At 45.4% G+C, this 21,281-nt stretch overlaps 4 protein-coding genes across 4 annotated transcripts; 2 read left to right on the top strand and 2 right to left on the bottom strand.

The window, feature by feature from the left end:
- Positions 1–378: 378 nt before the first annotated feature.
- On the top strand, positions 379–17,874 carry LOC132261067 (uncharacterized). The gene is made up of 14 exons (XM_059759594.1): positions 379–1,355; positions 1,539–1,921; positions 2,979–3,271; positions 7,712–7,952; positions 9,554–10,322; positions 10,687–11,659; positions 13,088–13,489; positions 13,552–13,591; positions 15,512–15,626; positions 15,689–15,904; positions 16,033–16,441; positions 16,513–16,782; positions 16,846–17,072; positions 17,141–17,874. The coding sequence occupies exons 1-14, from the start codon at positions 380–382 to the stop codon at positions 17,872–17,874; spliced, it is 6,048 nt and encodes a 2,015-aa protein (XP_059615577.1). The 5' UTR covers position 379.
- Positions 17,875–18,403: 529 nt separating this feature from the next.
- Positions 18,404–20,140, bottom strand: LOC132261069 (28S rRNA (cytosine-C(5))-methyltransferase-like). The gene is made up of 3 exons (XM_059759596.1): positions 19,918–20,140; positions 18,856–19,857; positions 18,404–18,601 (listed from the first exon to the last, which is right to left on the bottom strand). Exons 1-3 carry the CDS (start codon positions 20,035–20,037, stop codon positions 18,407–18,409), a joined length of 1,317 nt encoding a protein of 438 aa, XP_059615579.1. The 5' UTR covers positions 20,038–20,140; the 3' UTR covers positions 18,404–18,406.
- Positions 20,129–20,830, top strand: LOC132261070 (biogenesis of lysosome-related organelles complex 1 subunit 2). The gene is made up of 2 exons (XM_059759597.1): positions 20,129–20,527; positions 20,591–20,830. Exons 1-2 carry the CDS (start codon positions 20,234–20,236, stop codon positions 20,717–20,719), a joined length of 423 nt encoding a protein of 140 aa, XP_059615580.1. The 5' UTR covers positions 20,129–20,233; the 3' UTR covers positions 20,720–20,830.
- Positions 20,714–21,261, bottom strand: LOC132261071 (immediate early response 3-interacting protein 1). The gene is made up of 3 exons (XM_059759598.1): positions 21,065–21,261; positions 20,899–21,000; positions 20,714–20,836 (listed from the first exon to the last, which is right to left on the bottom strand). The coding sequence occupies exons 1-3, from the start codon at positions 21,150–21,152 to the stop codon at positions 20,781–20,783; spliced, it is 246 nt and encodes an 81-aa protein (XP_059615581.1). The 5' UTR covers positions 21,153–21,261; the 3' UTR covers positions 20,714–20,780.
- Positions 21,262–21,281: the final 20 nt, after the last annotated feature.

Raw genomic sequence — 21,281 nt, 5'->3', positions numbered from 1 at the left:
GTGAGAATATGATATCATCCTGTTATGAGGAATCCACTCTTAATGGTGTTTTATTGTTCTTCTGCGCCTTTCCAACAATCTCTTCGGAATTTGTCTGCAGGAATTCAGCGAAAAGATGGAGGATGAGCACGGGACTCGTCGAGGCGCCATGGATTTTCTGGCGACGCCAATCAATAGACGTGGAAGGTTGCCAGAAAGCTTCTACTCCAGCATACACAAAAAGCCGCATTCGAACAAAGTGAAGAAGAGGAAGAGCAGTGCCGGTCTGGATGCCACCCCGCGCTCCCATCGCAGCCAGGAGGACTTCTCCACTGAATACCACCACAACACCTTCCCCAGGCGGAAGAGCGTCGAGAGTCCGCAAGAGACGGCTGACTTTATGCGGAATGGCGACGCGGGCGTGCGAATTGGACAGCAATATTGGAAAGGGGAGATTGGGATTAAGAGCTTCAACTACTATCTCCTCAAGGAGGGGCTCAAGACGACGCGGAATGGACAGAAGAAGGCTCCGCCGGAGACTGAGATTGCCGCAGGAGTGAACTCTGATGGAGCCTTGGAGCGAATGCCCAGCTTTCGACACCGAGATGAGAATGTGTATGAAGAGATCTTTATGATGGCAAAGAATGAGGCTCTGCAGCCAAGACCTGACTATCCAGACTGTGAGCTGTGTGCTTCCCAGTGGAATGAGAACAAGGAGAACGACGCCGCCAATGAGAGTCAGGAGCAGCACGTGCTCAAGTTCCAGTCCTACAATCCCAACAATCCGGGCATTTACAAGACAGAGACCACCCCAGTTGCCTTCCCGTGCGACTACAATCCCCTGAACACCCTGATCGCCCCCTGTCCTGGAGATCGACGAGAGTACTCCTCGTGCGAATCCTTGCTGCGCGAGGACTCCTACGGGCGCCGATCAGCGCGCTTCTCTGACCAGGAGCATCCGGGCGTGAAGCAGCGCGGCAGCATAAAGAGCGTTGAATCCCTGACCTCATCCCAGCCCTCCTGCCATTGCGGCAGCTCCGACAGTGACTGCATGTTCTTCGACTGCCAGCCGTGTCCCTTCGATGCGGAGAAGTGCAGCTTTAGCGACAATACCCACTGCCAGGATTGCGACGACTACGCCAGGCGTCGCATGAGGCGCAACAATGAGCAGGAGATCCACTATCTGCGCATCAACCAGCGACACGTGAGCCAAGTGAAGAAGAGCGAGTACTGGAGCGGAAGTCTGCCACATCTCAAGAGGGAGAACGTGAAGAAGGCCTGCCAGGTGGACAGCGACTGCGGCAGGTCAGACTGTCGGGTCCGCACGCTGGACAGGAGAACCACCAGATCGACTGACCAGTTCAGTTTCATCTCCGGTGAGTTATTTATATATTGACTCTCTCATTGTTCAGCTCTTGATGAATGACTTTGAAGAACACTGGGGCATAAATTAATTAAATTACTTTGGCATAAATTGATTTTGTGACGTTCCATAAATAAAACGCATTCAATTAGCTTCACATGTGTGCTGAATTTCCCGAAAATCCATAAATTTTCAGCTCACAACTACGGCTATGGCATGATAGAGAAGAAGTCCGCATATGTGCCAAATCACGCGGCCAAAGTCGCCGCGAATGCGGACTTCCTGGCTAGGAGCAAGATGGAGATCCGGGACAAAATCAACTCGAAGCGTTACTCTCTGATCGACGATCCTGGGGTGGCGAAGAGCGATGTGGATGCAACGAAGAAGCACACAACGATGCGCCGCAGAAAGAAGTCCGCCGGCGCCATTCCCAAAACTGCCCAGGATTTGGAGCCATCTGGCACTGGGAATCGCCGGCCGTCGCGGGAGTCCGTGCAGAAGGCGTCCACGTACGGTTCGCACAGTGACGACCAAATTTTCTACAGTGCCAGAGACAGCCAGCAGAGGCGTGAGAAGAGGGTGAGTGGCAATTTCCTCAATCAATTGACACGAGAAGTGATTTGCGTGGGAGAAATGCCGCCCTGGCGAGAAAAACGTATGGGAAATTACACTTGGCAACACTCACAAGAATTCTCAGAGTCAATTGGCTGGGTAATTTGTTGAGATGAAATGAATAGTCTCTATTCACTCTTTGCACAAATTGATCTATTTCCTCGAGTGGGCTCTTTTGCAAGGTTTTTTTTCTCTCAAATTGAAGGTTTACGTGTGTTTTTTTTTCCTTCCTTCTTCATAGAATATTTATTGATTTCTCTTGCATACATTGCTTGTCTCTCTATAGTCTTTGTGTAAATTGATTGGACAGATGACATCCTTCATTTGACTTTTTATTGAATATTTCATAGCAAGACAATGCCTTTTATCATGTCTTTCTGATAAATTGAAAGTTGAGGAAGTTGGAGCAATTACGGACACAGAGAATGTTCTGTGAAGCACAAATGGGATCATATGAATACATAATCTAATCCTGAATTGATTATCTGTTAAAGCTGAAGTAGATTATTGTAGAATTTCTTAGTCTGGTTGTGATTAGTGAAAGAGTTAAGAAATGTCATCTAAGAAAGAATGAGCGCATAAAGCTGAGAATTTCAATCTGACGTTGAAAAACGATTGCGTTCGCAATTGCCTCAGTTTCCCCCTAAAGCTTTTTGATTTCTAGGCAACGACTGAAATTCTGGGATAAAAAGTGAACTTTAATATTGAATTTATTCCTTAGCATAAGAATGCTCGATCCTGATTTTGTTAGAGCAGCTTGCGAGGGCAACTGATCCCTGACCATATTATTTGCCCTCGTCAAACTAAACCCATTTGCCTAATATTGGGATTGTAGATGGCCAATGTAAACTTTTCCTGCGGGAGCCAAGGCGGGAGCTTCAGAAGAAGTTACCTCAGCGAATTAATCTCAACGACGAATGGGTGTAATTGGTAGTGACGGGCAGCGCGAGGTGGAAAAAGTTTGAGTGCCTTTCGCCACATTTCCTCACAAACTGTCTCACTCACTCGCTTTGGCATTTTCCAGAGTGTCAGAGATGGAAGTGGATCCTCCGTCATCCAGTCATCGCACATGAAGTCATCAGCGACAGTTCAGTCAACTGGACCTACGCAGGAGAAGTCGCGCAAACGCGATGCTGCCAGAGATGAGGACGTGGGGAGCGGAGCTGGTGAGAGTGGAGGTCGAGGCGGTGGCGCCAACGAAGACAACGAAGCCCCAACATCGCCACGAGTTCGGCAAGAGGCCAAAGAAAACACATCGCAGTTGCAATCAAATGAAATCAGTTTCGCGTCGCTCACCGCTGGTGATACTTCGCACAGGTAATTTGTGTGCACATACTTCCACTGGCTCCTCAAGCATCCTTCGCTGCCCCATTCCGCGCTGGGCTCCAGTTCGCAGGCGAGTTTTTCTCGCTTTTCCCGCCCATACACAAAGTGACTCTGGCGCGCGCTCTTTGTCGCGGGATTGACAGTGGTTTTCACTGGGGTGTCCTTGAAATTTAACACAGGTGGCAATTAAATCCAGTACTCTAGTTCTCTGTTAATCTCTCACCGCACTTTCCGAGGTATCACACGCATTTCCCGGTTCTGGGGCGCTCAGAGTGGCCAAGAACACGCCGTGGATGCTGAAATAGTGAACAGATGTACGTAAAAAATTGGAACTGCCTTACAAGAGGTTCATTGTGTGATTCGAGTGTCGATTTTGGCGTGCATGTGTGAGGAAAATGTTACCAAATAAACCAGAAGAATTAATCGCAGTGAGGAAAAAAGTTGTCCGGACGGAGACTTACCAAATTTGGCCGGTTCAGTGTCTGATGATTTGGCCAAATGTGAAATTCAACTACAGTGGCGGTCAAGAGACTGTGGCAAAGCTCCTAATGTGATTATTTTCATCGTTTTAAGACTGTGGATTATCTTGATTGATGGCCGAAAGGGAGCATAACTCCACCCAGAAAGTGTAAAAGAACATCATGGAGTAAATTCATTAGCTGGGAGAGTTTAGACAAGAAAACTGCATCAATACACTTGTTGCTTCTGCAAATCCCAGCAAAATTGATCATTTTTCTTGTGTGTAGCCACTTCTTTTGGCCGCCACTGTACACCTCGACTCATTGGCTCATAAATATTCCTGTAGATTTGTGAATGATTTTTTGTGATGACAATTTCTAAGTGAAATTTTTCAAGACCACTCGCAGCTCTTGAATTAATTTTTCCTGAACAAGAAATACACACGCAGTGTTGGTGGCATTTTTCAGCGTTGTACCAGCCAATTTTGCTGCTGTGCCACAAGATGACTTTCTCATGGCAATATATGTAGTCTTTCCAATCGGCAATGCACAAAAGTGTGAAACTGGTGCGATAACCTCGAGCAGGTCTTTTAGCATTCCAACACATAAAACACTTTCTCAGCGCCTTCGATGCTTGTGGGATGCTTTCGCTTTTAACCACGCGTCATGTCTCTTCCCAAAGACGCGGCGTCCCATAATCTCTTGGGCTAGAGATGATCGCCATTGTCGACATTTTTTGCACGCCTCTCAATTATGCCCAGGACATTGAGTGTGTCCATCAAGCAGCTAGCAGTGATTTTCTGCACGCCGTCTCTCATATATTTGCGCCCATCCAACTTAATTGCATGGCAAGTCGCGTGCTTTTTTTTCACCATGCAATGCACTCCAATATTGCACAACGTCCCGGATGAAAAACTTGTCATGTGGGACAGCGATACTGCACTAAAAATGTTTCAGTTTTTTTTCCACATGAAATCGTGGCCACTGTGACCATTAACACGTTTAGGGAGACAGAGAGGAAGGTGGTTTCGACTTACCCGAAAACATCCTACACATGGCGCAGCTCGAGGGTGCGTTGTAATTAAAATCTCCCCACTCTTTGAACAGAATTGCAAATTGTAGAAAATTTGTGCAAGTTATTTCACAGTGAAAATGTACTTAATTAGTGCTATGAGGAATTTATGCTCCCATCTGGGATAGTATTTCAGCACAAAAGGTTTCCTCTTTGCATCGAATGGGGGCGAATGAGTATCGCAATAGGACAAAGACTCTTGTCCTGGAATACAGTGTTTCGACAGGCAATAAGTAAAGTGCACCAGGATATAGAATGTGAGTTGTGTGTCTATATGTGTATGGAATTCTGCGAAAACTCCAGCAAATCTGGATTGAAAACACCATCATTTCTGAAGCTTTTATTCATGATATTGTCACCAGCTTCGCAGTGGGGATGAAAAATTGCGTTCACAGTGTCGAAATCCTATCAGGAATTCAATTTTTTCACAAATTAATTTTCGTCGTATATTTTTTATACTCTTTTGTATCATAAAGGATGTCAAATGCAATTTTCAGGCACCTGCCAATCATTTACAGCTGAATTTCCAGGAATTAAATTGAACATAATTTCAGCAATTCATACTGTGTTTTTTATGTTGATTAAATATCAAATACATTTAATTGTTATCAAATTATTTATACATAAATAACATCGCTGGTTTCAGCAATTTGGCCAAAAAGTGTAGTAACTCAATGTAGAGCAAATTATTTTTCTGGATATTTTGAAGAAAAAAAACGAAAATTTCTAACAATTGCTTACCCGCTTGTCATACGACATTCTTACAATATATTGCAAGACAGTCCCATACAATCGTCAGACGAAGTCAGAAATTGTAATTCAGTCGAGATAAAAATTTCGTACATTCATGCGCAGAATAATCCACTGCATTGTAGGAATTTATGCTAAGTAGTTAGCAAAATGCGCTTCATTTATTCTTAAAGAGCTTTTTCCCTCGCAAACTTCGTTAGTCGCGTAGCGAAGTGTCAGCTGTAATCGCGACTTCATTTATTTGCATTAGGTTTAGCACTTCCAAAATATTCCAAAAGCACCATCTCTTCACGGTTTTTGTTGCCCATGGAGACCTATAAAAAGAGCTCTTGCATATTGATTATCCTATTTCAGGTGCTTTCATTCTCTCATTAAACTCATCAAAATGTTATTTTCATTTTTTGAAAAAACAGTTACAACACTGTGCAAAAAGCCCGCGAATCCCCAAAGTCTGCGAGCAGACGCTGGAAAATAGGATATCCGGATGTGTGGGTATAACTCTGGACGGGAAACTGATATGAGAATGCTTTTAACCTGCACGAAAACACTCTGGAGAGAGCTTCGGTTGCAAGAGTTGACCTCAACTTTTGTGTTTTGTATGGCATTTGCATGAAGGTCGATATCTGCTTCTCTTCCGAATGAATGGACTCCATGGTGATGGTATCGATTTTTGGGCATCTCTCTGAGTGATGTGTACTTTGCGGATTGGTCGGAAGAGGAGTCAGAGCTGAGGGCTGTTTGTCTACACTTCCTCGAGTGGCGGCGAATGTCGGTGCCCAACTCTGGGAGGCGCTAGTTTGTGGCTTCATTTGCGCGCGCCAAGATAAATCCAGCTGATTAGGCAGAAGCCACGAGGCATGCAGCATGCTGATGTTCATTGATTGAATGATGCACATCAATTATACAACGCAGCCCGAACGAGGTGTAATTGTGTGAATGTGTGTGGAAGAGACGATGAGAAAAGGTTATGAGCGCGCCTCTGGTTTATTTTCCATCCATCGAGCACGTAAAAGGCCAGAATGGGTCGAGAATTCATGATGAATTTACATAAGGCGGAAACTGGAGTGTGCTCGTGTGAGTGAGTGTTTTCTTATGTTCCTGGCAGGTGATAAGAGAGATGCCTCTTCTTTTAATATTAATTCCACCCTGCGGTGAGAATTGTGCGGGAATGGGATCTTCTCTCTCCCATGGAAAGACACTCCAAAGCATAATCGGTGTTTGCAAAATAAATACAATTTCGTGAGGAAAATATGCTACTAAAAGGAGTGTTGATAGCCGAGCTGGAAATGTCACCAGAAAATCGATATGATTAGAATTTCTACTGCCAATCCTTGCGTTTGATTGCTTTGTATGGAAAATTACTGTTGGCGGAGTTGGAAATAATTTCATAAATATTCTGCTGATGTCGCATGAATACTGAATAGTGAAATTTCCCCACATTTTTAATGAATTTCCCGTCTCGTACTTTTGATATCTTTTTTTCAAATTGTAATTATTAATGCTTTCATATTGGACACAACATTTCACGAATTCCTTTGTAGACGAATGAAAATTAATATCCATATGAATTTATTAGCCCAACATAATGAAAAACAGTGTCATAAATATGAAATTGTCAGCGACAAAATGTGAAATTTTTCGCCCTTTCACTGATGTGAAAACAAAATTTCCTCATATTTTTTATGGTGTACAAATCAGGGATGTATTTAACAAGTGTTAATCAGGGAAAATATCCTTAATCGCAATCTTATCTAGAGAAATTCCTGCTAATCACTTTGCCAATCTGAAGCTCTCCGGTGATTGTGCGGGAAATTGATGAGCGAGGTGAAAGGATTGAATTTGCGTGAGTCAAGAGGGAGACAATATTGCCCCTCGGCATCCCTTGACGCGTGTGCGTGCCAATGTGTGGGAGTAGGAGAATTCCAGGGAACTCCCCGTGAGTCAATTAAGACGCGATTACATTTAAATTTTGATTATGTCTTTTTGATAGCATGGGTAACACGTAAGGCGGGCGCGCGAGCATGGGAAAAAAGAGCCACTTGGCGTGTCGCAGCGGATGAAGGATGGCATGAAATTTTGATGGGTGGCAGGCGGAGTGTGAGATTTAATCATTTAACAACAATTGTATTATAAAATTTGCCCGCTTTTCAGTGGCCACCTGCTCGTAAATCCGACCGTTGCTGACGGCAGCGAAATCGATTTTTGCGATTTACCCCTGCCCAAGACACCAGAGGGCAAAGGGAAGGCCTTTCCGGACGCCGCTTCAGTGCACAATGTGGACAGGGTGAGAGACATGCACTACCACAATCCGACCAAGACGTCCACGTATCTCTTTGGGGAGACGGCCACGCAGCAGAACGACATCTTCCTCAACAGGTCCGGCTGGGTGCAGGTCAGTTGCATTCCCCAAATTCCCTGCCTTCACATTTCGACCCTGCGATGAAATTGTTTCCAACGCCAACAATTTGTACAATTCCGATTCTGAGAAAAGTCATGTTGATTTGCTGAACACGAGGCCTCTTTCCCATTTGCCGCTGTGAGAGAAAAGTTTCTCGGTCATAGAAGTATATATACACAGTCACTTGGGATGGAGAATACTTTTGTTGGAATTAATAATGAAAGTGATGAAAGTCTAATTTGAATTTTTTATGTTTTAATTACTGGAGCATAGATATAAAACAAGCTCAAGTACGAATTAATTCTTATTCATATCAGTGAGATATAATTAATTCTAAAACCAAGCTATAATTTCCACTTGATTTAAGTGAAAAAGAGGACACTGGACTTTGCTGGGAAGTCCGGAAAACAGGAAAATCATTGCAAGTTTACCCAGAGCAATGATTTAATCACAAAGTATCACTTTCCATGACTTTGTGTAACTCGATGTTAAACAAGCTTATCCGACTTGCAACGCCAGACTTATTAGTATCTATTAAAAGACGCAATAGTGTACAGTTACTTAATTAAATTCTTGATTAAAATCCAAATAAGAGCACAAGATGACTCTTAAATTACACTCTCAACAGCAATTTCCTCCTGAAAAAGTTTACCACTCATTCATCACAAGGGGAGAAATGATGTTTCTCCTTCAGGAAAAAGGTGGCAATGATGAAATTCAGGATCTTGTGATTGATAAATGAGGCTCTTTCAATCAACATTTAGCTCTCAGAACATGCGGAATTGAAGGTGTGTGTATTCGAGAGAATGCGATAAAATGCTGCGTCATTGATTTTCCGCGCTGAAAAAATGAAGCTTTTTGTTGCCAGAAGAAAGCATTTTCCATCTCTTCACTCCATTTTGCCAAGTATTGCAATCGATACTCTTTATCAGGTGTGCCTAGATAAATACTCAGTCAAGCTCCAATAAATATTCCGCAGAAGGTGAAAAAAGAGGTGTTTTATCGCAAAATGTGCACACTTTACAAATTGTTAAGTATGCAAAAGGATTTTCTTTTTCATGAGTAAACTCGCCGAAAGATGAGTCAACACTTTAGCAATTGTTTATTTAAGTTAATTTGAGATCTTGATAAAAATTGCACGCTTAGGTAAATATTCTCATATTCGCGCTATAATCTCGGATTTATTACTTGTTTGTTTTATCCTTGGCTATAATTGAATTTGGAAATAGTTGAGAGGCTGAAAATTCCCCCCAAAAAACAAACACTAAATTCCATTCAAATTTAGAAACAAAATTCACAAATTGACATTCTTTCCGGGGAAAATTCCCTGCGGAAATATTTAAGACAACATAAGAGATGAATGAAATATGAGATTCCAGATAGAATAGCACAAAAGGAAATGATGAGTGGATTGAAAAATTTGTAATACACTGTCCTCAACTATTTGAAAAGTCATTTTTCTCTCTCCCAGAGAAAGCGAGAGTGTGAGGAATATTCGCAGAAGCCAGCGTGATGAATGTGTGCTCAAGTTTCTGGGCAACTCCGTAAAAGTTGTGGCAAGCAAATTGAAATTCTCCTTCCGCATTGATTGCCAGGTGAAGCATCGACCCGAGACGGATGAGCATCAATTTGGTCGCGCGGGGTCACGCAAGAGTGACAATCACAGGAAACTCGAGGAGCTCATTGCGCGGAATGAGGCGCGAAAGCTGCTGCTACTGCAGAACATCCACCATCACTCCCTGGCCACGGACACGCTGCAGGCGCCCATTCTTGGGGAGCGGCCGATGTCGCCCACCACAGGTTTTCACATCATCTCACCGCCGCCCGCCTTCCAGGACACCAGCTCGGGCGGCCTAAAGGAGCCGGCCAAGGATCCGCAGGGCAAGAGGATGGTCTTCTCGCGCAGCTTCGAGGGCGACTCCGCAAAGCTCAAGTCTGACTACAAGGACATCTACTCCAAGAGCTTCGAGTTTGAATACGAAGCACCGCAGCAGAGCAATCATCTTACAGTGCTGCAGGCTGTGCCGCCCAAGAACAAGTCCAGCGCCTTCGCCTCGCTCACGGGCATCTCGCCCAACTACCTCACGGGCCGCGCCACAGGCTTCAAAGTCGCCGAAGCGCCACCCGCCAATGCGACTCAGGCGAAGTTCACCGCGAAGCCCTCGTACAACTCCAAGACGGGCCTGCCGCCGAAGATGGGCACACAGGCGATTGGAGGCGACAAGAAGAAGTCAGCGGCTGTGAGCAGCGTGAGGGTAAACAGGGGCGGCTCCACCTTCGCCACGATGCGAGGATACAGGAGTCTCACCACTTCCTCGTCAATTAACAAGAGGCTCAACTCGTACGACAGTGGCACAAGATCGGGTGAGTGTTTTGGGCTGATAGTGGCTGACGGGAAAATCCCTCTCCTCGTGTCACACAACTTAGCAAAATAGAACACGATCTCTCACAGCAACCAAGTGTATATGAGAGTTCATAATCATAGAGGAAGTTTCAAATCCCCATGGCAATTAAAATCTTTATACTGAAAATCTGTGATACTCTGCAATTATCCAATATTCTATGAAAATACGTGGATTATAATGATGAGAAAACGGAGTTTCATGTGTGCGAAGGATTTTGCTGGTGAAGTCTTGAGGAGAATTTCGTGGAATGTATAGAAAGTTTTGGGAGAGACAATAACCTAAGGTATTATTAGAAAATTAATATTCAATTCCCTTGTGTATAGATTTCTCAAATGATGAGGAGGATAACGAGACTCCTGGCATCGCACAGGCCAACCAATACAACTACCCGCCCGTGGTGTCGGACTATCAGATGGGCAGGAATACCAGGAGTCGATCGATGTTCCCCACCGCGGGCGCCGGAACAAGACTCCACAGATCCAACACTGTGGAGAGTCGCTCTCTGGCGCCTCCTGTGGACGACAGGGTGGTGATAAGGACGCCGCAGCAGCTGGCCAGAAGTTACGAGGCCACTTACTTGGCCAACAGCCTGAGAGCGGCCAAGAACTACGAGGAGGATAATGTGTACGTGTCTAGTCGGAGCTCCAGCTCAAGTGTTGAGGACGTCGGGACGTCGGGGGATATCTATCGACGTCAACCGAATCGTCAAAGTACTGAATCGAGGATCCGTCGCTCCAGATCCCTGCAACTATCCGTACGGTCGCCCAGTCGCGTCCCAATGGCCACCAGAGCAGCCGCCATGGCGAGACCTTCGCGGAACTCTAAGTACCCTCCGCCCACGCCCCATCCTGTGGCCCTGATGCACCACCAGGGCGCCAATGTGCAGCCCCGAGCGAAAGAGAAGGGCCAGAAGCTGAAGCAGGACACCAACGCTCGGTCGCTAGACATGGAGGGCAAATCCTTCGGCGGAAGCTTCGACTTCGATCCCAAAGTCACCTCATTCGACGAGAGCGCGGGTCTGCACTTTGTCAACTCCAGCAATGAGCGCATCTTCACGGAGTCAAAGTACAACCAGCAGAATCTCGCACAGAATCAGCGCGTGCAGCAGCCGGGCTCCTATGGCAGTCGCTTGTACGAGCACGAGCTCGTGTATCAACCGTGGAGGCGCAACAGATCTCCAATTATTATGGACTACGGCCCAAAGGGCAAGGCGACACCCAAGAGGGACTCCTCGCTGCCACCCTACCACTCCCAAACGTCCTCCATGAGCCGCAGCGAGCAGGACTCTAGCGAAAGGTAGGCACAATGTTTCTTCTCTTCTTCTATCTCTATCTGTCTATCTCTTGAGGCTATGGCTGTGCAAATTTCCGGTCCAATCTATTGAGGAATCTCTTGGTAGAGCATCAATAAGGATGCCTTCTTCACTCTTCGAACGCGCGATGTCTCACTTGGAGTTCCACAAAATGATGTGAAGCCCAGTGAGGCATTCAAGGGAAAAGCTCCTTAAAGCTTTACTGGAGTGAGAGTCCTCCAGCATTGCTTTCGCTAAAGAGATTATAAATTGCGGCACTTTGTCTTGCGCTCTGTTCCGCGTCATCTTACGCACAGTAAATTCCTAGGTTAACACATTCTCTCATATTTTATTCAAGAAGAAGAATCTGACCCTATTTTGCATTGGATAATGGATCAAGTTGCAATTTTCAGTTTAAAAGACATTGACTAGAAATTTTGCGATATCATGAGAAAAACATCTATTCGTGCGAATAGAACAAAAAAAACTTTTTTCAGTGGAAAGTTTCATAACAATTCAGTGGTGTAGTCTTTTTTAGATGATGTTTCAATTGTAAAACTTTTCAATGGAAAACATCATTAAATTTGAATTTAAAATAAGCGGTTATTCACTCATGGGCGGAGTATTCGAATGGGCGGGGCTTTCTAATGAGATTGTAGCTGGATTTCTACGCCACTGCAGGGATTTTAAAACTTTTCAAACAGTGCCACCGACATCAGCTGAGAAATGTACTTGAGAAGAAATTCAATAATGTGAACAGTGGCTTTGCAAAAAATGAATTATTAGCTTTTAATATGAAGCTCTCTAACCCATTGAGAGCTCAATAATGCGAAATTCCGGGTGTTTGAGATTTTCTTGTGGCATAAAGGAAAATTTATGCGTTTCCCTCTGTCGCTGTAATTGATTCTCAGAATCGCGATCACTCTTTAATAAGGGGGAAAAATTTAATAGGCCATTGATGTTTATTTTCCAATTTGGCAAAATTTTCTTGTTCTCCGTGCGCGCGGAGTCTCGATGTGGGCGGTTTTGTAAGGCAAAGTTTGATGCTTGGGAAGAGCGTCAGGTTTAGCGATGGAGTTTTCCTGCCTGTGTTCTTAAATGAGAAATGAAGTTGAAGAAGGTAAACTTGTTGAGTAGAATTTTTTTTTCATATAATATTCTTCTTCCATTCTTACACCCCGAAAAAGAAATAAGAAAATATCCTGCAAAAATCATTGGTGATGTTTAACGGGAGAAAGAGGAAACTTTCTCATGGGCTGTAGAGAATCTTCCCCTGTCTGTGGGATGTTTGGGAAATTAACGAGTCACCCCGCAACCCCTGAGATCCCACATGTGCCCATTCTCTTCCTCGGCCAAGTATGCATGCCTTGGCACTGGTCCTCTAATCCTGGGGCTCCTCGTCACGCCACGTCCCATGTCTCTGTGTCTTTCAGTTGCACGGGTGGCCATCAACAGCACTCGCGCAAGGTGAAATGCCCCGGCGACAAAAGCAATAGCCTGGACGATGAGATTTGCAGCAGACGCTCTGATATGTATAGTTCATGTATAGAAAGTAGCAATAGCAGTGCCGGAATGAAAGTTAAAAATGATTTTCAGAAGAAAGACACACCAAAAGATACACTCATAAAGATACCTTATAGTAGTAATCAGAATTGCCAAATGATGACAGACACCAAGTGTAGTAATACGAAAATTGAACCACCATCAGCCGCCAGAGACAGTTCCGTTGATGATGGCACGCGGGGAGGTGACCTGCAAGACACGGGTGCTCTCGTGTCGCCAGCACGTGCCAACTATCGCAGCAAATCCCTCCCCAAGTCATTCATGAGGAGCAGGTGAGGTCACAGCGCCACCCCAAGCGCTCAAATACTAATCCGCACACCCATTTCCTCCGCAGCCACTTGAAGAAATCAACAGCGAGCCGACCAACCAAACTGGTGAGTAGAGATGCTGTAGTTTACTCCGCACCATCTGCTGTTTTTCCCCGCTGCCTTTGCGAAGCCCCACAAACAACATGTTCAATTGAGACGCTTCACCCCAACCCAGAGGGTTGATTTTTTCATCATTTGGCTTTTCCTTGTTGCGCCCAATGGGGTGGAAAACACGGGTGTGTTCGGAGCTTTCTGTCTGACCGTGAAAATCTGCTGTTTTTGCTCCCTTTTGGCGTGCTCTTCAACAGAACAGCACGGTAATATGGCAATAATAGGAACACTGAGGCATTGTCTAAGGGGGAGAAAATACTATCGACTTGTTAGGAAAAATACGGAATAACAAAAGAATCATATTCTCTTCCCTTGTATTGAAGTAAACAGTGTAGAGATATTATTGACATAATACCAATTGAAAGAAAGACAATTAATGTGGAAATTATTTCGAGAACAGAGTAAATTTCAAGCTTCATTTTTAAAGACTTTCCCATAAAGATGAAAAGTGCATTACAAATGCAAATGGGCGGAGAATTTTACAAGGATTTCCATTCTACATGAGACATCAAGTTTCGGGTCTCAAAGCGACGTAAGAATTAGCCACTCTCGCAATATTCAATTTTGTGAGAAAATTCGATCTTATTCGATTTAAACACAATTCTGCGTAATTGGAAAACAAATACGATTACCTACCTTCCAAAGTCACAAATCATTTAACATTCCCTCATTATTTTCTCTCTTCATCTCTATAGATTTTATCATTTTGGCCAAAATCACATAACAACTCCGTAACTTGACTTTTATGAGTCACAATTTCTCTAGTTTATCTTCAAAAGTCTATTGTACAAATTCGCAATGAATTGCGCAAACAGTTTCATTTGCACAGCAGAAAATTTTGCTCCGCTTTTAATACGAATTCTCTAAGCGAATCCTTGACATTTTCTTGTGTTATTTAATTGGTAATAAATGCTACCTCAAGCATTGAAAGCAATATGCTCAGAATGGAAATTTTACAAAGCCTCCTCTTTCCATTCTCATAAATGTCTTATTTCTGAGTTTAATCATAAATCCGTGGGCGAGTTCTTTATTGCAAGACTTTTTTTTAACAAAATCCCTGCACAATACCTTGCAGAGAATACTAATATTCAGTGTGAAATTGAAATTCTATGTTCACTTTTCCGCGCCACGTCACGCTAATTTGTCGCGGAAAAGGACACTGAAATATTTTCGCAAAATCATGTCAATCTTGGCTTGAAAGACTTTGTATTGAGTTCTCTGTTAAATTCAAATTTAATTTTCCCCTCAAGAGGGAATTAATGAAAAAAGCCCACAATAATTTAATAATCGCCGAGCTCCTTTGAAGTTCCACAGCTCAAATGAAGAGTGATATTTTCCTGGAAAAGACCATCAGTTGGCTTCTGAGTGTATATTCGTGTCGATCCGATTAATTTTCAAAAGACATCTCCTCTCCTGGTTCTTCCCTAACGAGATGATATATATTTGTGCGAGGGTTTGGGGACACACGATTGGTGGAGGGGGGAGTGGAATTTCTGGAAAATACATTAAAGCGATTAACTTGTCTCTCTATGAATTGTGCGCTGATATAGATGAGCGTTTGGGTGATAAATTTTCCTTCAAATAGGCATGATTAAGAGCACGATCACAAGTCACTTTAGCCACTTCCTTGCGCGGGGCGAAGCCGAGTGCGGCCCTGAGTTGCCATATGAGCACCAGGTGCACGATTCCCTCAGCGAAAAGGGAAGCCACAGCGCGACTGACGCTCGCAAATTGACACATCGGAATTACAGAGCTCCTCATCAATTCTGATATCACTTTGCGCGATTACAGGAGTGGCACCTGAATCTCGAGGCACGCCACACTTCCGGGAGCTTAAAGAGTCGTGCGTGATTGTGTTTGTGCCTCTCTTTGCAGACAAATCAAATGAGAGCCGTGTCCAGTCCACTGTTCACTGAGGAGACCTTCACTTTTAAGACTAATGAAGACCAAATACCTGAGAGCGAGACTTTAACCGTCGCCAGCAGTAACGGTGAGTCGCCCTCATGACGTCATGCTCTCTTCTCAATAGCACTCATTCATCCCGACTTACAGAGTCAGTTCTGCAGAAGTTCAAGAAGAGCTTCAACCAGTTACGCGCCAAGCACGGCCGGAAGCGCAACAAATGCGACGAGTGTGAGCTGTCGAAGGAGATGAGCCGAAGCGAGGAGAGTCGCCTGATGACCAAGACCGACTCCGAGCCGGAGATCTTCCGCGAGAACCTCTCTCAGTCATTTCCCGACAGCCTCACGTCCTTGCAAGAGGAAGAGGGTGAGCATTGAGATTGGCAGGCTTTTCATGAATAGTTTAGAGGTGTTGTAGTGGAAGTTCCTGCCATTCCTTGAATTGTTTTCGTTAATGAAAGTGAGAGAAAAGACACAAAATATTATTCTTTGCAGAAAAAGCCCCGATCTACGCTGAGGCTGTCTTTGCCTTCCAAGCGAGTGACACGCAGGAATTGGCCCTGCGGAAGGGAGACTTGATCGAGGTGTTTGTCTACGACGACTGTCCCTGGTGGTGGGGCAAGCTCATGATCCCCGACACTGCGCCCGCGATGGGCTCTCCTGCGACCCGCGACGGCTGGTTCCCGCGGGATTTCGTCAAGGTGATTCCCAGTGTGGCGGTGCGCAGCAAGAAAGCCGAGAGTCTGGCCGTGAATGCGCCTGAAGAATCCCTGGCCAGACGCAATGGTGGCGCTGAGAAGCCATCATCAACTGAGCACCAGGTGAACTTCCGCGAGAATGCCATTCGCGAACTGCTGGACGCCGAGACGGTCTACGTGAACCTTCTCTCATCTCTCTGCTATGGGTGAGGCACACAAGAATGCTATATGAGAAAAGAGTTTTGTTGTTACATCATGCTTTGGTAACTGCTTGCAGATTTCTGCACAAACTGCGGCTCCACACTGAAATATTTCCTATGGAAAGCATCAACAGTATCTTCTCGAACATTGAGGATATTCTTCACTTTCAAGAGGCATTCCTCGATGCACTGAAAACAGGAATTCGCAATCATTCTATTGCCAAAGTGTTCTTAAGCCATCAAGCGGCTTTCTCTGTCTACTCCACCTATTGCAACGCACATCCGCGTGGCTTCATGGAGCTGGAGAAGTACGCGGCCAACAGGGTGGCTTGTGACATTCTGGAGAGGTGCAAAATGCCACTTTCGCTCCCCACTGAATGCGTTACTAATCAGTGGTCTTGTCTTTACAGATGCAGAAAGAGCGAAAAACTCCCAGAATTGCCACTCACGGCCCACCTTTTGGCGCCTATTCAGAGGATTTGCCGATACCCACTCCACCTGAGCGAGCTGGTCAAGTACTTCCCCTCGAATCCCAACTTTCAGCGCGACGTGAAGAAGGATGAGATGACAGACTGCAAGGAGTCCTTCGAATTGGCACTGGCAACGATGAAAAAGGTCGCAGAGATGGTGAATGAAGGTGAGAAACACCAGCAGAATCAGTTATAAAGTCATCTCTAAATGAACTCATTTACTTTATTCATCCAGAGAAGCGCAACAGCGAGCACATGTCCCGGATTCAGGCTCAGTTCGACAACTTCACGGGACCTCCAATCCACTTCCATAGCACGCGACTCTTCCTGCAGATCGATGCGATCAGATTGTCGCCCAATCTGTGGAACAACACCTTCACGCTCTTCCTGTTCGACCGGCAGATTATCTACTGCCGCAAGGACTTCATGAAGCGCACCCAGTTCATCTACAAGGGACGCATCTTCCTGGACAACTGCAGCATCCTCAACCTGCCGGACGGCAAGATGTTCGGCGTGACACTGAAGAATGCCCTGCGCATCTACTGTGACACGCGCAACAAGTGGCACGACTTCTGCTTCCGCAGCGCTGGTCACAAGATCCGTTTCCTCAACACCCTGTCCGTGGAGCGCCAGTACTGCGGCACGAGTCTGTTCGTCTCGGAGTTTGCCGGCACAGCGGAAGATGACAATCTCACGGACGACGAGGAATTGCGAGCGAAGAAGGCCGACGAGACTGCCAGTCAGGTGAAGAAGCTCAAGGCGGACGTGGTTTCTCCCGAAGAGACGACGTCTTCTGCGAATCGTCGTTTGGGCAGCTGGTTCAGGAAGCCAAAGAGCACCAACAACACGCCCTTCCACAGCCCCACGCATCGGCCGCCGAGTCAGGATGTGCCCAGTGTACCAAAGGCGGAGAAGAGTGCCGGCAAGATAGCACAGAAAATCTCCGAACCCTCAGCCAAGGCGTCCTGAGGGTGCGAGAGTACACTTCTTTAGGCCGCGCTCATCCTTCCGGCACTAGCAATCCCTTAGCGGTGGAATTTCGCAAAGTGCCCACTGAAATTGAGCAATTGAATTGATTTTATCCAGTAACATTATAGTAAAATGTATTCACAAGCTTTCTTAGAAGTCGGTTTCAAGCGCAGAACACATATTTCTAGTGGCTCTCGTTACAAAATTCCACTGCAAATATCCTTCTTCTGCACACTTTTTCTCCTATCTCTCTTAACATAAATACTTCCCAATTGATAAACTGATAACATGACGAAGGAATAAGCAGAAGGAATGGTCAGGTAGAGTGTAAGGATAAATCCTTACCAATTGTAATAGCGTTAACTTGTTAGACAGAAAAAATGCACAAAACTCTTTGAAAGATGTTCGTGTATGAAAACTGAATAATTGTAAAGAATTGACGTTGCTGCAGCAACAGACACTATTAAATATTTAAGACAATGGGTAGACAAGTCACCTCTCTCTCTCTCTCTCTCTCTCTGTGTATCTATATCTAGCGCGCCTCCTTCCGCTCTAGCACCGCAATGAAGAATCCCGTCGTGCCATCAATTTCTGGCACAGCATAGATGCAATTCTTGCCAATTCTTTTCACCTCCGGCGACCCAAAGTTCCTCCACTCGCCCCTCAGCTGCTCCAGAGGACACTTTATTCTGAAGTTCTTGAACTGCTTGAGCGCCTGCTGAACGACCTGCAAAAGTCCATATAGAGTTCACTGAGTGACTTTCAGCCGCTTTTCCGCCCGTCTCTGGGGATTATGAATTTTTGACAAGGAGTTCATGTGAGATGGCATTATTTGCCACACGACAAACACGTCCTTAGAGACTCCAATAACAATAAGAATCAATAATCGAGAGCTTTGGAGGTTTTTTCGCCTCCACCGCAAGGGAAGGATGAAAATAGCACTTTGCTATGAATTTTGCACGATGTTTTTTGCCAACTCACCATTTCATTCTCCTGGATATTCATTGAGCACGTGGAGTAGACAATCCTCTTCACCGCCGGGAAGTTCTTCATGGCGTGGCAGAGAAGCTTCAGCTGCAGTCTCGACAGTCTCTCGATTCGGTCTTTATCGTATTCCGTGCGCTCACGCGTCTGGATCTGCTGCAGAACGCCACTGCCGGAACAAGAAGGATCCAGTAAGATGTACTCGGTTCCAGGCACGTCGTTGTCGAAAACAGCGAGACTGTCCATGAAGAGTGGCTGGACTATTGTGCTACCGGAATTCGAGGCGAACTGCTGAAGAGTGCTGTATCGCCTGTCGTGATTCTCAGCGGCATAAATCACGCCCTTGTTCTTCATCATCTCAGCCATTTGGATGGTCTTCAGGCCAGGAGCTGCGCACATATCGAACACTCGAGACTTTCTCGAGGGCGCCAGGAGCAGAGGCGCCAAGCAAGATGATTTGTTCTGCAGCACAACACTGGCGTCCTCTACAAGGCGATGCGTGGCCCAATATCTTCGCGAATTGGGAGGAAACGCGAAGAGGTTCACCACATGGAAATCCTCAATGAATTCTCTGTTCTGCAAGTTCTGAACAGTTTCCAGGTATTCGGTGTACGAAGCAGCAGCCGGCAGCTGTCTCCAGCCCTCCTCCATGCTCAAGATCTCGAGGATCTCTCGTGCCTTCACCTTCAGTGTGTTTATCCGGATGTAGCGTGGAAGCTGCAATTCTTCCGCGGGGGCGCTGACTATCTCTTCCTTGCCTTCGGTCTCTTTCTTGTACAATTTGCGCAGCTTCTTCTCATACGACAGCACAGTCTGCACGGGCTTAGAATTGCCATTCAGCTTTCCGCAACCGATTAGCAATTCCGCCACAAGAATCTTGCAGAGGAAGGGATTCAAGCGCTGCTCCTTTTCCATAATTTCACTACGTTGAATCACTGCGTCCAGTGTGGGCTTTTGCTGCAAGATCTTTGTAATCAGCCCACAGAGTCGATTTATGCGCTGAAGATATAGGGTAACTATTATTTTCAAGCATTCTTTCATCTTTTCCGGACAACTTACCGCGTGTTTCTGTTCATAAATCATACTCCTCATTGACGCTCCCTCTTCCTCATATTTCTGAAGAATCTTACTGGCCACTTTGTACTGCGTCGGAACTTTCACAGAATGATTGAACACCATGATTTCCCGCTGATTTCCCGTGCAATCTCTCTAGTAAAACCAGAATCAAAACACCCAGAAACCACGTTTCTTGTTTACTTGCCAACGGTCTGAAGTTTGCCGCACAACTGACATCTCAATAGGTCTTTTTAGGCGAATTGGTGATAAACAAAAACAAGGAGTTTCTCTCGTGATTTCCTGGGTTTCCTGGCCAGCCATGGAGGAAGGCGCCGGAGTGACGGATTCCCCGAAGAAGGGACCCACGCTGTCTACATCAACATCCAGCTTTGAGGCTCTGGACCCACACGATCCAAATCTCTCCCGTCTGGCGACAAAGATGTTCCAGAAGACCGGAGACTTTATCTCGAGCGAGCTGACAGGGCCCCTCGAGGACTATAGACTGCTGGAAAACATGAACCGTGCCACCATCTCCAAGTATTCAGACATGCAGCAAATCACGGAGAACTTGGCAGCTTCAACAACAGAAATGAATGTGAAGCTCGAGGAACTGGTGAGGATTTCCGGGCATATTGATTATCTCTGACATTAATTAATTACTGGTTTCTATTCCCAGACGCCTTATTTGCAACAAATCGATGAGATTGACGCTACAGTCTCGAAATTGGAAGTGGCAGCCTACAAACTGGACGCTTATACGCAACAATTGGAAGCGAAATTTAAGAGTTTGACACAGAAGAAATAGCCAAAAGATGATTTATTTAGAAATTTAGCATATTAAATACATTCTTTGCATTCCCATTTAATCATCCAAGCAGTAATTTGAATACAATTGCTATTATATTGAGAAATATGAGGGGATCTGCAAAGGAGGTGCCAGAAATTAGTCAATCGTTAATTTGAGATGTTCTCTCGCATACTCACACTTGACAACCGTCCGGATGGATCGGATGAGGTTCAGAACTTGTGTCTTCACCGTGGGAGGTTCGCCGAAGCCCTGAACGTTCGCATTAGCGCCCCATCCGACTGAAAGGAACCACAAAGCAAGGTTAGTTTTCTGTTTCTTCCAACTTCCTCAGTATTTACTCACTTTTCGCCAAGAATCTCTCTTCGTGCAGGATGCACACGGCGTTGAGACACAGCAGGGAAGCTTCAATTAAGTTCCAGAGAGTGAACATCGCGAAATCACGGAAAACCGTCTATTTGTGTTTTGATTCGTCAACCCGTCGAACGATGATGTCAGCAACTCGTCGAAAGGCCGAATGCGAATAGGCTTCAGCCGAACACGCGCCGAGTGCAACGCCCGA

The sequence above is a fragment of the Phlebotomus argentipes genome, unplaced genomic scaffold, assembly GCF_947086385.1.
Source record: "Phlebotomus argentipes unplaced genomic scaffold, Phlebotomus argentipes genome assembly scaffold_18, whole genome shotgun sequence".
Taxonomy (NCBI): Eukaryota; Metazoa; Arthropoda; class Insecta; order Diptera; family Psychodidae; genus Phlebotomus; species Phlebotomus argentipes.
Note: the sequence above shows the minus strand (reverse complement) of the source record. Positions and strands in the feature narration are given on the sequence as shown.

Coding starts and splice junctions, on each gene's coding strand:
- LOC132261067 (XM_059759594.1), top strand. CDS start 380: ATGCGGAATGGCGACGCGGGCGTGCGAATTGGACAGCAATATTGGAAA. Junction 13,490..13,551: donor AAGTCATTCATGAGGAGCAG/GTGAGGTCACAG, acceptor TTTCCTCCGCAG/CCACTTGAAGAAATCAACAG. Junction 15,905..16,032: donor GTCCTTGCAAGAGGAAGAGG/GTGAGCATTGAG, acceptor TATTCTTTGCAG/AAAAAGCCCCGATCTACGCT.
- LOC132261069 (XM_059759596.1), bottom strand. CDS start 20,037: ATGGTGTTCAATCATTCTGTGAAAGTTCCGACGCAGTACAAAGTGGCC. Junction 19,858..19,917: donor TTTATGAACAGAAACACGCG/GTAAGTTGTCCG, acceptor CTATATCTTCAG/CGCATAAATCGACTCTGTGG. Junction 18,602..18,855: donor ATATCCAGGAGAATGAAATG/GTGAGTTGGCAA, acceptor GGACTTTTGCAG/GTCGTTCAGCAGGCGCTCAA.
- LOC132261070 (XM_059759597.1), top strand. CDS start 20,234: ATGGAGGAAGGCGCCGGAGTGACGGATTCCCCGAAGAAGGGACCCACG. Junction 20,528..20,590: donor ATGTGAAGCTCGAGGAACTG/GTGAGGATTTCC, acceptor TTCTATTCCCAG/ACGCCTTATTTGCAACAAAT.
- LOC132261071 (XM_059759598.1), bottom strand. CDS start 21,152: ATGTTCACTCTCTGGAACTTAATTGAAGCTTCCCTGCTGTGTCTCAAC. Junction 21,001..21,064: donor AGAGAGATTCTTGGCGAAAA/GTGAGTAAATAC, acceptor GGTTCCTTTCAG/TCGGATGGGGCGCTAATGCG. Junction 20,837..20,898: donor CATCCGGACGGTTGTCAAGT/GTGAGTATGCGA, acceptor CCTCCTTTGCAG/ATCCCCTCATATTTCTCAAT.